Source organism: Schistocerca nitens, chromosome 2, assembly GCF_023898315.1.
Source record: "Schistocerca nitens isolate TAMUIC-IGC-003100 chromosome 2, iqSchNite1.1, whole genome shotgun sequence".
NCBI classification, from domain to species: Eukaryota; Metazoa; Arthropoda; class Insecta; order Orthoptera; family Acrididae; genus Schistocerca; species Schistocerca nitens.
Genome location: NC_064615.1, coordinates 533,293,819 through 533,309,625, shown reverse-complemented (window position 1 = coordinate 533,309,625; position 15,807 = coordinate 533,293,819). Strand labels below are relative to the sequence as shown.

Here is a 15,807-nt window from a genome sequence, read left to right as displayed (position 1 = left end):
CCATAACACTGTTAAATGCATTGCTATTAGCCATTAGTATAGAGGTATATTGTGAACCATTCACGCTGAAGTGAAACTATGTCTTACCACATTTTTCAACCTGAAATTCAGTAGATTTTCTTCCTTGTTGGTTGCGTAGGAAAAAGAAAAGTGTTTTGTGCACAGGAACATTTATTGGGATCTTGTGGTTGAGGAAAAAAAAAGATATATTTGGAAATGGGTCTTATCTCAGATAACTTATGCATGACTTTTGGATGGTTTGCATCAGCACTTACAATTTAAAAAATGAGAAAAATTATTCTGCATCAACACCCCTTTAATGATGATTCCTTCAGCATGCCTTCATCATTCCACAGGTTAATATAAACATCATTGTAACAAATAGTTTCGAACAATTGTTGCAATGATTTTGGCATCAAAATACAAATCGAATGGTTGTGGCGGTGAATCTATATGTTTTATAGGACCATTTTCTGTGTAGAAATTTGGAAAGGCACTTAAGAACAATCAACCTGTCTCACTTCTTATCTTTCGTTTCATTGACATGCTACTTTTGTAACAGAATAATTCTTGTCCGCTACACATTTTCTTCTTCACTTTTTCCAAAGTTGTTTCCACACATTATCAACTGACTTGACCAAACTTCGCAGTTTAGTAAATGTAGAGATAGGAGTCAGTTGCAACCTAGGAGCCAGTGGCAACCTTGCGATAATAGTATCTTGTTTGACTCATATTCAATAAAAAATTAATAAATATAGGAAGAAGTTTCTCATTAACGAAGGTTACTGGAAAAATGATTAACCCTTTTGCAGTCAGCCATTTTCAGCGGTGAATGCTAAAAATGTAATAAATTTTTATACTGGCATATAGTATTCTATTTAATTTTCTACATATCATGCTGCATTCAGTGTGGAAACATGAAAAAAATATCACTTACTCGCAAATGTATGTAGTTTATTATGGTACAGCTAGATTATCGTACTTCTTTGCTGTAAATTGTCCATAAGTGATGAAATACAAAGTATTTTTTTAAGTATACATTTGAATTGTTTCAATGTAATTAGCATTACACTTGGTTTAAAGAAAGCTCACTCATGCCCACAAAACCTGTATCAATTTCTGACTATAATGACACAAGAAAAATGAAATATTTAATATTATTTACAAAGATACTAATTATAATAATTGGATGGTACATTTTAGTCTGCCTGATGTAGGCATCTAACATTTGTGTTATGAAAATACTGTAGGTCTTTTTTTGAGTCCCATATTCAGTAAGTGTAATATAAAACCTCTTACCTCTGGTGTTGTGGTATTCTTTCATGTGTGTGCGTGTGTGCGTGCGTGCGTGGGTGTGTGGCCTGGACAAAGTAGCAACATGTTGGATACCAATTGCTTATCTGAGCGATTTCTACTGGTGACAATTGGTTGAAGTAATATTGCAGTGAAAAATAAATTGGAATATTCAACTGCAGAAGATCCCCCAGGTGGCATATGCTGTAGTCCAGGCATCTCGAAATGGATGTTGTGTTTCTGATGCAATCACTTCAGTATACTGTGCATTTTCCAGTCTGTCTTCACTTTCAGTTAACATACCAACAAGAACATCTCTGTCACTTTCTGATTGCTGCTACTTTCACTAAAATATTCTATATCACTAGTATTTTCCAGTAACTCACAAATTTCATTGTTGGACACATTTTGAATAAATGAATCACAGAAGCGACTGAAAGGAACAAACTGAAAACATGATCTTAAACAAAAATAGTACAAACAATATTAAGTAATTAAATAACAACACTGCACAAAAACAATAACATCAGATGAAATAGCAAAATGTAAACAAATATTATGAAGCACAATGTCAACAAATGGACAAAACAATAGCAGAGTTATTGATTGTCAATATTTGACTGCAACAGTGCTCATTCATTGATAACTATTGATGTACACGCAAATCAAAACATTGAGCATCAGTAGTGAGCACACTACTACATCAAGTGGTGAATTTTATAAGCTAACAAGGGGAGGCCGCCAATTGTGAAAGTCAGATTCGATTCATACTGCGCATAATAAAAGCTCATGGCCAGAGGTGTAATGTGGCAAAGCACCAAGATGCACTTCTCAGCCGTTGTCGAGAAAATCGACAGTTAAAAGAAACCGTTGCGGTGAAATACTCTCTACGATTAATAATCTTCTACAGCGTCATGGCGCAGCCGTAAGCGCTCGGGTTTGTAATCCAAACGTCTCCGGATCGAATCTCACTCCATGCAACCTTTTTTTTTTTTTTTAATTCAAATTTACGCGCACACACACACACACACACACACACACACACACAGAGAGAGAGAGAGAGAGAGAGAGAGAGAGAGAGAGAGAGATGTATATAAAAAAAAAAAAACAAAGATGATGTGACTTACCATACGAAAGCGCTGGCAGGTCGATAGACACACAAACAAACACAATCACACACACAAAATTCTAGCTTTCGCAACCAACTGTTGCTTCGTCAGGAAAGAGGGAAGGAGAGTGAAAGAAGAAAGGATGTGGGTTTTAAGGGAGAGGGTAAGGAGTCATTCCAATCCCGGGAGCGGAAAGAGTTACCTTAGGGGGAAAAAAAGGACAGGTATACAATCGCGCGCGCACACACGCATATCCATCCGCACATACACAGACACAAGCAGACATGAAACATTCCACATGGGAAAAAATATATCTAAAAACAAAGATGATGTGATTTACCAAACGAAAGCGCTGGCACGTCGATAGACACACAAACAAACACAAACATACACACAAAATTCAAGCTCTTGCAACAAACTGTTGCCTCATCAGGAAAGAGGGAAGGAGAGGGAAAGACGAAAGGATGTGGGTTTTAAGGGAGAGGGTAAGAAGCCATTCCAATCCCGGGAGTGGAAAGACTTACCTTAGGGGGAAAAAAGGATGGGTATACACTCGCAAACACACACATATCCATCCACACATATACAGACACAAGCAGACATATTTTGGCTTAAAAACTACCTGAACAAACATTCAGCTTTGGAGAGGGGAGAAGGGGAGTGACCTACCTTGGAATCAAATTCGAATATTTTTGGTAACATATTAGACAAGCTTGTGCTGTGGAAAATCATGACGTTTTTCATTCTTTGAGTATGGTTCACTGACATCATTAAACGAGGATTAATACAGCAGAGAGAATGACGTAATCGGTTCAAGTGAAACAGAATTCCTGCCGAGGGGAAAAAAGCTTAACAAAGTAAAAATAAGCATCTGAACAATTATTTGAGAGCCATCCCATAGTCTCCAACGGTTTTGAGTAACACACAGACATCATTTTATTTTGTCTGATTTAATTGTGGCATATTTATTTTATTCTAATATTTTATTTTACATTATCAATTTCGGAACATGTCCCATCCTCAGATATGACTAGAAACCCAAGTACATCAATGTAAAATAAGGCATTTCTGATGTGCAAAACAATATTGAACAGCTTGTCGCCATTCACAAACTGCATCAGACACAAAATGGAACTAAATTAAATCCCTAGTTTTTCATTATGTCATAATTATATCTACCATTCCAAATTGTTCCTCGGTCCACTCATTTGCCCAAGTTCTCACTGAGCAACACTCAGATTTTGAATGGCTTTCACATTGAAGGTCCCTGCTTCACTGCTTTTAAGTCAAAACAGGAAACACCCACTGATAGGATACTTTCCTTTGACACAAATCAACAGTGTTTTTTAATTAATTTTTTAAATACTGTTTAGTTAACCACCAAAAGCAGAAAGCACTCCAGTCCACTTTTATTTCTTTATTTATTTCTTCTCTTCTTCATCCAGTCATATTCTTCCACCGCCCTATAAATTCGTCAGCTCTGTTTTATGACTTCACTAGCTTAACACCAACTGCTTCACTTGTCCACATGTGTATGGTCTGCAAAGATTTTTTTTTTCTTTAATCAAATTTGTATATTGTTACACCCACTGATGTGCAAGCAGTGTATTTAGTCTAAGCAAACTAAGCTGCAGAAAGGGTACTTTTTTTTTAAAAAAAAAGCAGTTTTTCATATCAGTTTTGCACTGTTATAAATGGAATCACATTTAAAAGTGATATCTATTTGTCATCAGTAATGATTAGTTTACATAATAATTACAACAAAAGTGATTTTCTGAAGATATATTAGGCCTACTGAAAAAATTGAAGTATTAAAGATCTATTTCTTTTTCTATGCAATTGTGACAAAGCTAATACATTGCGGTGACGTAAATAGCTTTCTCTGATTTAGTTTATTTGGAATTTAAACAAGATTAGCTTTCTAACATATGCTCGTTCACTTTCTTGAAATTTAGCTACAATACAAAACATAAATTCCAACGGCACATGAAGGAAAGAACTTTATTAATGCACAAGAAAGAACACAGTCAATCTTGTATGAAAATTAGTATTTCTTAGCAACTGAGAACTTCACAGAAGTGTGTGAACTGTCTCAAAAACCTAGAAAAAATTGGTCATTAAGAACAACAGTCACGGAAAGTGGGCCTCTGACAGACTGCATATAAACTCTTTCACACATAGTGTGTGTGCATCAGTTGACAGCAAACAGTGATTTTCTTGCTATGGCAGACCCCTCCTGGTAAGTGGAGCATTATTTGAGTGGCATGCTGGACCCAACATTTGAATCTTGTTGCATGGCTTCTTGCACTGGCTGGTGATATATCCATGGTTGGCGCTGATGCTGGTGTTGTTTCTGGTGCTGATAGGGGTGTTGCAGTAAACGGGTGCTGTGGTACAGCAGTAGATCCTTGTTGGAATATGTACGCAGGCATCCCTCAGTCCAGTGAGACGCTACAGGGCTTGTTGTAGACAAGAATATCAATGGTTCTGTCGCTTCATTCGATTACATGATGAGGGCCTGTGTGCAGAGGTGTCAGTCCTGGTTTCACTCCATCTGTACGTAGCTTGATGGGTGCTTGGTGAGGTCAGATTTGAATTATTCGTTCCTTGAGGTGAGAAACGAAGTCTGTGTGGTTGATGTCATCTGTGTGGACTACCTGTGAATTAATAAATTTGCTGATAGTCACTATATTTCTCCATAAACTAGCTTATCTGGTGAAGAGCCCCAGGTCAGGTTTGTACGTGCTTCACAGACCAAGCAAGACCAGTGGTAACACTGTTGTCCAATTTGGATTATGACATGTTAGTGCAGCCTGCTGAGATCAGTGCCAGCATTCTATCATCCCGTTACTGGCTGGGTGGTAGCTTGCGGTTTTATGGTGTACAGTACCACAGAATGTTTAAGCTGTACGAATGGGTTGGATTCAGGTTGACATCAGTGGTCCATCGTGCTGTGGTCAGACGTCAGCCAAATGTGCTATCCATATGGATATGAAGGCAGTATTATGCGACAGTATACTTTTCCGCAGAACTGTAGAACTTATCAATTCTTTGAATGGTTATGGCTTTGTACAGCGGCGTGGAATTTCCCAGCACTTTAGAAAACAAAACTCAGGGAAGAAAACACATTTTGGAAAAATCTTTGACGTGCAGAAACATTTACACTGCATATTTTCATATCATGAAAGTATAAATGCGAATTTCACCAAACACAGCATGTTACATTCTGAATCATTGAAATCGAAATTGCAATGTGGTTTTGTAAGCCAGTCTTAGCTCAAGTCACTTGATCTTGCCAGCTGATGACAGCGGATATTCAGAGTATAGGACATGTGATGTAGTCAGCCACTAGCAACATCACTGTTAAGTAGCGTGAACACACAAATAGGAAAACTTAATGGCATAAATTAATATACATAGTGTTGATACAAGAAAAGCTTTCAAATACTTCAATAGAAGCTAAGCTTTCACATATAATGTTGATCTTTTTTGTACGTGTTACACCTTTAAGATACATCACACAAATATGCCAGTAAAATTTTTAAAAGCAACATAGATATCTGATCTTCTGGGCTCAAAATTCTTCTAAATGGCTCATTCTCAAATAGTTGATTTTTAAATGAGAGTGAAACGCTCTTTGATTTACAAAATTCATCGTACATTCTCACACATTGTTCATCTCACGTAAAAGGAAATTTGCTTTGGAACTAACACTTTTTAAACCACCATTCGCAATATTTTCCTGTAAACTGTTAGAAATAGGTTCACTTCAGCAGTTCCCAGAGAGCGCCAGATACCAGCTGTCACATCGCATGTGCAATTACGATGACGTAGGAAGCCCATATGTTTGTATGTGTAAGACAGTAAAAGATCTTACATTACATCATAAAAGACAAGACATCAGAGGATACTACAAGAGCACCGGAATTACATGAACTACACTAAAATTTATAATTCAGCTTAAAGTGCACATTCACATTTCCAGGTTCCCAATGAAGTAGGCCATGACCTGATATTAAGCTTTTCAGTGTGGTTTTCGGGATGTACAGTTTCTGGGAGTACCAGTATTGTTTTATCTCATGTTTGTTTCTCTACTATGGCGTAATGCCATATGTGCTAGAAGATGAAAACGTGCACCTGAAATGTAGTTAACAGTTGAAACTAGCCAATAGTGTGGAATTAAACTCATTGTCTCAAATAAATTGACTGCCTCAGTGGAGAAGATTAATAAAAGCCAAATTTCTTCAGCACACCGACAAAAATAACTTCATAGTTCTGCAAGGCAATTAATCCTTGACTGTCAGAAAGGTGGAAATAAAATAAGATCTGAAACTAATAATGTATTTTAGCCATTAGTAATTATGTGAATGTATTTTAACTCACTTTGTAGCTCCCAGCCACAGAAATAGTTTTGTTTTCATTGGACATGAGAATATTAAATGAAGAGGAAACAGCAAAATCACTAAACATAAACACGGGTCATGAGGAGACTACCCACCTCTCCACTACAACTCACAATAGACTGCTCTGCGCATCAGCCCCGGATCTATAATACACTACTGGCCATTAAAATTGCTACACCACGAAGATGACGTGCTACAGACATGAAATTTAACCGACAGGAAGAAGATGCTGTGATATGCAAATGATTAGCTTTTCAGAGCATTCACACAAGGTTGGCACTGGTGGCGACACCAACAACTTGCTGACATGAGGAAAGTTTCCAACCGATTTCTCATACACAAACAGCAGTTGACCGGTGTTGCCTGGTGAAACGTTGTTGTGATGCCTCATGTAAGGAGGAGAAATGCGTATCATCACGTTTCCGACTTTGATAAAGATCGGATTGTAGCCTATCGCGATTGCAGTTTATCGTATCACGACATTGCTGCTCGCGTTGGTCGACATCCAATAACTGTAGGCAGAATATGCAATCGTTGGGTTCAGGAGGGTAATACGGAACGCCGTGCTGGATAGCAATGGCCTTGTATCATTAGCAGTCGAGATGACAGGCATCTTATCTGCATGGCTGTAACGGATCGTGCAGCCACGTCTCGATCCCTGAGTCAACAGTTGGGGATGTTTGCAAGACAACAACCATGTGCACGAACAGTTTGACGACGTTTGCAGCAGCATGGACTATCAGATCGGAGACCATGGCTGTGGTTCCCCTTTACACTGCATCACAGACAGGAGCACCTGCGATGGTGTACTCAACGACGAACCTGGGTGCACAAATGGTAAAACGTCATTTTTTCGGATGATTCCAGGTTCTGTCTACAGCATCATGATGGTCGCATCGCGGTGAACCCACATTGGGAGCGTGTATTCGTCATCGCCATACTTGCGTATCACCCGACGTGATGGTATGGTTACACATCTCGGTCACTTCTTGTTCGCATTGACGGCACTTTGAACAGTGGACGTTACATTTCAGATGTGTTACAAGCCATGGCTCTACCCTTCATTCGATCCCTGCGAAACCATACATTTCAGCAGGATAATGCATGACCGCATGTTGCAGGTCCTGTATGGGCCTTTCTGGATACAGAAAATGTTTGACTGCTGCCCTGGTCAGCACATTCTCCAGATCTCTCACCAATTGAAAACATCTGGTCAATGGTGGCCGAGCAACTAGCTCGTCACAATACGCCAGTCACTACTCTTGATGAACTGTGGTATTGTTTTGAAGCTGCATGGGCACCTGTACATGCCATCCAAGCTCTGTTTGACTCAATGCCCAGGCATATCAAGGCTGTTATTACGGCCAGAGTTGGTTGTTCTGGGTACTGATTTCCCAGGATCTATACACCCAAACTGCGTGAAAATGTAATCACATGTCAGTTCTAGTATAATATATTTGTCCAATGAATACCCGTTTATCATCTGCATTTCTTCTTTGTGTACCAATTTTAATGGCCAGTAGTCTATTTCCGAACTGGACAGTACTAGATAGTGGCACCCCCCCCCCCCCCCTCCCTCGAGCATTTGAGATAGGACTCCAAAAAGTTTTTAAAAGAGAAAAAGAAAATCAACTTTTCAAAAATTTGTTCATTTTGCAACACACATTTTTCTGAAGAGTCTGATATATAAAACATACATATTCGAGGACATGTAAGACATATTATTTGGTCGTAAGTGTGCCAAAGTGTAGCGCCCTGCCTCTTCATGCAGCATCACTATGTTTCGCTCTATGGAATTCAAATGTGTATATTTTGTAATGGATGCCATCAAACTATATTCAGGACAGCGGAAATTAAAGACAACTCACAATTAATACTGGATGGAATTATTTGTAACCAGGAGAACAGGAACTCTTCAGAAAATTTGCACACTTTATTGCCAATTAGCTAATAACTTGCTGCTTTGTGTGGCATAAAATTAAATATAGGATACTAAAAACCCAGTAAAGATAAAAGACAAGCAAGACAGTACACGTTTCTTCAATCCTCAGGTCATAGCATATTTTCTCTCTAGTATTGCTACAGTTTTACATGGTGTCCTTCCTGTCTGCAAAAGAATCCATTACCTTATCAAAGTTTGTCAAACTTTTTGCTACATGAAAAATCTAAATGTCGTTGTCTAAAACTGAAAAAGCCGTTAATACAAATAGTACCCAAGATTGGTATGATTTCTCGATCTGATTAAGTATATTTTGTCACTGTCTGCTAGATGAAACGATATAGGCCTGTCTAATATTGTAGCAATTATAACACATACCAAACAAACAAGACTGTTTTGGCACACAAGCAATAAGCTTTAATGCGGGAAATAGTTTCACATTTTATTCATACGCTCCAGCTTTTCAAGCATGAGATCGAAAAGTAGTAGTACAAAATTTTGATATAAATTTGGAATCATCATAATCTTCCATACTTTGTGCGATGTCCCCATTTCTTCTCCTTCCTCATTCTTACAGTCAGTCTTGTCATCACTACTTCTGTAACTGTTCCTGCCAGTGTCAAAACTTATTCTTTGGTTAACTTCATTAATCCTTCCACAATCTCCGGTCTAGTTACCCACATTTATTCTCCAGTTAGTATGTGTTCGTGCAACATGTTTTCCTCTCTGCTCCCACAATAGAACTTAAGCACCGGGGACTCTACAACTGGCCCTTACTGGTGTAGCGCTCTGGCCAAAAATTTTCTGCCAGAATATAATTTTCTTGGATATACCGAGAAGGAAGTACGTAATATTTCTTACCTGTTATTCCTTTTAGTCATTTATTTCCATTCGGGTAGTCTGAATCTATGGATTTCATTAGTAATTATAACAAAGTTGATCATTTGCAAACCCAGTCAGCCACATAAACAAACTGCAATTGGCGTTCACCTGTTTGGCTTTATTCCACTCAGCTCATGTAGCCCCGTCCCTTTTGTCTGCAGGAAAATTTATTTCTAGATGCGACCTGGATTTCCCTGGCAGTGACATCACGTACACTATGCCTGCATTCAAAAATCTGTTTATGATTCATTCAGATGTCAACTTAGAATGAGGGACTGATGGCCTTTGTAGTCTGGTCCCTTCAACCCCCACAAACCAACCATTGACTTAGAATGTGTTCAAAAATGTTCAAAAACCAACAGGGATGCATTCAAAATCATATGAATAATCAATAGGCCAACGTATGCTGAATTTTCTCTCAAGAATATGAATTTAGTCCCCTCTCAAGAATATGAATTTGAACCCCCCTCCCAACCAATAGATCCGGGCCTGCTGCGCATGATTGAATCTGGCAGCTTGGATGCGCCAGTAAAATTTTTCCGGGAAGCATCTGGCTGTTTACACAGCTTACAGCCACACTTCTGCAGTCAGAAGCGGGAGAAGGTAGTACTCAAATGCGACTCAACTGCGCATGCGCCCGCTCACAACTACTCGGACGAATATAATGTCGACAGTTGTGACGTCGCGCTCATCGGAGGCAATTTGTTGTTATGAAGCATTGTATAGTCTTCCTAAAGCCTTTGACACATTTTGCTGTTGGCAGACGCTTGTATGAGCACTGTCATTGTATGTGTTGCATTTCCTTTGCAACTTAAGTTATATTTTCATTTTTTTTCTCTTGTTCATGTTTTATTGCTGCAGTATTATTCTGTAGTAGCGGAACACAGTAATATCCTTTGTTAGAGTATCGGTTCTTATCAGCCTAAATTACAGAAATTAACTGAAAAGTAAAACAATGAAAAATCCCAGTATTCTAAAAAATTCTGAGCTTTCTCCTGGATGAAAAAGCTCCCAGGTTTTTCCTGGATCTCTTGGTTGTCCCTGTTAAACTGCCTTGAAAGCAGAGATCATACTGTCCGAACACAAAACAGTTGAGTTGTCTTTGCTCTTCAAGCCATTGAGTGCAGCCGTTAATGGTTCCTGCAATTTGGCTGTGTGTTGTGTATGTCAGTGGTAAAAAATTAAGGACGCTGTTCCAAAAGTGTTTAGTCATGGGAGCCATAATACAGCTCAACTTTCGTGGGTAATAGTAGTGAGCCTGACATTTAGATTTCGCAGCCCAGAAAATTGGCCCCTTTATAACCAAAAATGCACTTAGTGGTGTTCAAGACATTGCTGTAATCGTTGAAACATCTCAGTCACATGCTGTTAATGCCATCCAGGTATGCAAAACAATATGGGAGTCTTTGTAATAGAGTCTATAAACTTTTGCCATGTTTGTGCTACGTTACAAAGGCCAAACATCATAAAATGATTATCAAATAGGCCAAATGGAGTAATTATGGCTGTCTACATTATGTCTTCCTTGGCTATAGGAATCTAAGTGTAAGCCTTCCCTCAGTCAAGGGCACTGAACAAGGTCACACCACTCAGCACATAGTTACAAACTTGTTACAAGGTAATGATCTGGCATGGTTCTAGTGTTGGCAGCGTGATAATCTCCTCATGGCCTCCATGCAGCACACTTCTTAGGTACCAAATGAAATTGAGTGACCAAGGAGTACTCGACTGTTGCATAAAACTGTGCAGTGTACTACGGAATTCTGCTTTTGCTATGGCCAGATGGTCTGGGTAGTCAAGATATGAGTGGACTGTTTGTATTTTTAATGTATGTACAGTGACATACCTCTTTCAGTGCTCCAGATGGTTGTGCCATGGCAGGATCTTCGGCAGTAAGTCTACACGAGTTTAGCTGTGTGTGTGGCTACATTCCTTCACAAACCTGTTTGAAAGCCAGTGACACTGCCCAAGAGTCATGTTTGCCATGCCTGCTAACAGCTGGTAATGTGCCAGGAAATCTCCTCCTATTATGGGTCCCAACACATTGGTGATAATGAAATCCCATGCTTGTTCATGTCACAGTCCAGATCGAGCATGATGCAATGTGTCTTAAGTCATTATTGTTGAATTATTGTCACTGATAATAAGTGTTCTGACTTATTTAGGCAATCGCTCGATACGCCAGAGCCTGACTACCACTCGTGTTTGGGTCTGCGCATGGCAATGTACATTAATGTGCCAGGTCCCCAAATTTTCTGTGATACCAGCAGATAGGTGGTTGGCCAGTATCAGAGTTTGAGGAAGTAGTAGACAAGTGGTTCCTTTAGTGCTTCCGGTAGCTGTTTCTGTCCTTGCTGTGGTCCTGATGTGTCAACATCTCGCAAATTTGCTTTGTCAACAAATTGAACTTTGCAGCCAGAACATCATAATCCGCATATGAAACCATTGGTGACTACAAGCTGTTACATGACACTGTCACTGCACTCATCAGTACAGGTGTTATCGCATCAAATATCATGTCCACTTATTGAGCCACTTTATCCAAGGCCCTTTCAGTTGCAAGCTTTCACTTGAGGTGATGGACAGCTGCTCCTCAAGGTACATAGTAGGCTATCAGGCACTGTACTAGTATCAACTGTACTCTTCAGTTGCCTCAAGTATTGTGATGGCCTCCTGTCACTGATGTCCTCATGTGAAACTTGCCAAATATGTTTCTCTCGTTGGGTGACACCCTATGGATCAGTTTTTCATAAGTATCTGTCACAGATGGGTCTGTTATAACAACTTTTATTTGTGAGGCAAATTTGTAGTCTAGGTGGCGTATCACGATTACAAATGTAGTACAAATCTGCATTAATTCATGCGTAGAAAGGGCTGCCCTCCACTTGTGTGAACCACTGCACTGGATTGTATGGCCAGTAAGATAGGAAGCGCTTGGCGAACTGAGAGAGCGAAGGTACAATCCATCAGTGATTTGGCCGTGTTAAATCTTTTTCTTCCAATGTATAAAGCAGTGAAACCATGTCAGGGTCATCAGTTTTGGAACATCTAGAAGATTACCCTCCCGATAAATATTTGGGTGTGTTCTTGAAATTTAGCTGAAGTACACAACATAAATTCCGACGTCACAGGAAGGAAAGCACTGTATTTAATGCACAAGGAAGGACAAAATTAGTCTTGTATGGAAATTAGTATTTCTTAGCAACTGAAAAGTTAACAGCAGTATGCAAACTGTCCCAAAAAACTAGAAAGAATTGGTCTGTAAGAACAACAGTCACAGAAAGTCATATTAATTAAGGAGCACTAAGCCAGTGAAAACACAACGCCTCTGGTGGACGATGCACAGTCTCCTTGACACTTGGTGTGTGTACATCAGCTGACAGCAACTAGTGATTTTACAAGTTCACAAATTGCAGCACCTAAACTTCTCCCGGTAATTAAGGCATGAGAAGCATAGCCCTGACCAAAAAGTGATTTTGGTAGCTGGAGGGAGTGGTTTTTGTTCATCCTGCCTTTTGCACTCTTGTGACGATATTTCCATAGAAACTTTCATTCCCTAAAACATATTTCTTTAATTCGAACCAAGGAGTCATATACCAGTTTTCATAGATTTTGGTTTAAAAATATTTTAATATTACAAAATATTTTCACATAAATTTTCGTCCCCTATTCCACCTCTTTAGTGGTTGAATTTTTAAAAACACTGAAACTTCAACCCCCCACACACACACACACACGACCGAAAACTGAAATACCAATATTCATAGTTCTGGCTTCAAACTTCCCCTTAATAGCAACATAGTTTCAAAAAAACCTTCCATCCCCTGTTTCAACTCCTCAGGGGTGTAATTTTGAAAAATTGCTTCATAAACGATGCCTATAGTGTAGGATCAACACCTGCTCCGAAAATCAAGTTTCTATTGGCTGGAGTATGATCATTCAGTGAATCAGTCAGGACATTCCCTTTTGTAAATATAGATTGTTGATTCGTACAGTTTCCTTTTCTTTGTTTTGGTTGTACATTTTATTTATTTCTTTTGCTGTCCGTCCATTCATTGTTGTCTATTGCCCTAGAAACTCATCAACTTGTTTTAAGACTTCATTTTTAATTTATAATTTTTTTTCTATATTTTGGTTATACTTTTAGTTTTATTATAATGAAAAATAAATATTTCTCCTAATACAATGTTTATATATAAAGTTAATTAGTAATTATGTGTGTGTTGTAGGATTCCTTGATTGTGTGGGATGTTCGGACAGGTGAACCAGTTCGTGTGGTACGCTTGAGTGGTGGTGGTGCTCTTGTGAAACAGTTAGTGTTGTTGGCCCCAGGTGATTCAGTAGCGTGTGACTGTGGAAGCCAAGTCCGAGTGGTGCGGTTCCCTCTTGCGTGTGATAAGACTGATTAAATCGTGAGGTCTGCCACATAACTTTAACTTTAAAAAAGATGTAAACTATAGGCAGCTGGAAGTGTATTACAGGAAAATTGTCATCTGCACCCACTAAGTTGCTCCAGAACATTCTGAGTGGAAAAGCAAGATTTCAGAAGACACAAATGGTGAAACTGAGTTTTCCCAGTGTGTGTTAACCTCTGACACATTCATGACAGAATTATGCTTGTCGTGCAGCTGATATCACGTATACATGTTTAGGATGGGAATGTTTTGTGTTGTGATCAAGTTAGTCTTTTGTTTTTATTGTAATTTGGAAGAGTGTTTCTTAAATCTATTTATAATTGTGTGAAGAAGTTGTTTGAGTGAGTATGTTTGTATCAGCACATTTTTCATATTCATTTGCAGTTAGCTAAAATCAGGGCACATGATCATATGTTTAGAATATTGTAGGATAAGGTTAAGCGACATGATGTTTCTGTTGGTTAAAGCATCAGCAACGATGATTTGAAAGTTGTTGATTCAAGTCAAGATAGGCATTAACATATTCCCCAGTGTCAAATACGGCATTCTCTTTTGACAAAGCTTTGTTTATTCACTCATGCCATTTCACTGTGTGGTTTTGATGGCATGCAAATTTTTAGGTCACCATAACTTGGAGGATATGGATTAAAATATATGAACACTAGGGAATTTCATCTCACGTCAGGCACACATTATCATTGTGTTGTTCATTTTTTTTTTTTTTTTTTTTTTTTTTTTTTTGCATGACTTCTACTTAACTATATTCCTAAGATAATGTAGGGAACCTTATTATTGCAGTACAAACGTTGAAACCTATGGTTCTCTTTAGAGCAGCTTTTCTGAAAGAATTTTGCATTGAAGTGTGAAGAATCTTGTATCCCACTCTCCTCCCATCATTCATCTGTTCATTTCTACAGAAACCTCAGTTTACTAATTTTATTTTATTGTTACTTCCAGATTAAATTGGCCATGCCATATATTTTGTTCGTATAATTGCTTCTCTCTGCCTTTTTCTTTATCATTTTAAAAAAATACACTAGACTGAACATGAGGCACTTGCCCATGGTTTGATTCTCTTCTGATCACATGTTAGGTATTGCTGCTTTCCTATTTTAATAGTTTTACTGTTTGTGTAAGTCATCAAGGCCAAAGTGTGTCACTATTTGTCTGCAGTTACCAGAAAGTGAACATATGTACAAGCTGTTGCTGGATTTTGACCAGTTATCACTATCCTTATTTTGCATTATATCCTGTATAATATGTTGTAGTGTATCTTTCTTTAGTGCAGTGTTAATTAATGCTGATGTTCTGAAGTACACCCATTCCACACCTTACCATAGCATTTCATTTTGTCTGTCTCCATGCATGCATTATTGAGAGAGAGAGAGAGAGAGAGAGAGAGAGAGAATTTCTTAACTAATGACTTCATTTTTAACATTCTGCAAGTAGTGCCAAATATCAAATGGGGTCATTATTTAGTGCTTTAAATGTGATGAGTTTCACTTTTTTACTCCTGGGGTGTGAGTCGCTATCTCACATCAGTTTTTCAGTGTTCTTTAATTTGTGTGTTTTTTGCAGAGTTTTACACTTTCCTTTTGCTAAACAAATTGTAATTTTGATTTTAGGTATATGTATGTAGTTTATTTATTTATTTTTTTTTCTTCCCTCTCATAGCACATAACAATTGATATTAGTAATTCTCTTGTGTTGGTAAAATTATAAATCTTAATGAGTCAGAACCAAGTGAAATCCGTTGACTACATTTT

At 38.4% G+C, this 15,807-nt stretch overlaps 1 protein-coding gene across 1 annotated transcript in view; it reads left to right on the top strand.

The window, feature by feature from the left end:
* The window catches only part of LOC126236523 (sterol regulatory element-binding protein cleavage-activating protein), a 277,503-nt gene extending 262,759 nt beyond the window's left edge, over nucleotides 1-14,744 (top strand). The window contains exon 23 of the mRNA XM_049945889.1: nucleotides 13,856-14,744. Coding sequence (XP_049801846.1) covers nucleotides 13,856-14,035 — 180 coding nt within the window. The 3' untranslated portion in view covers nucleotides 14,036-14,744. The remainder of the gene's footprint in view (nucleotides 1-13,855) is intronic.
* Nucleotides 14,745-15,807: the final 1,063 nt, after the last annotated feature.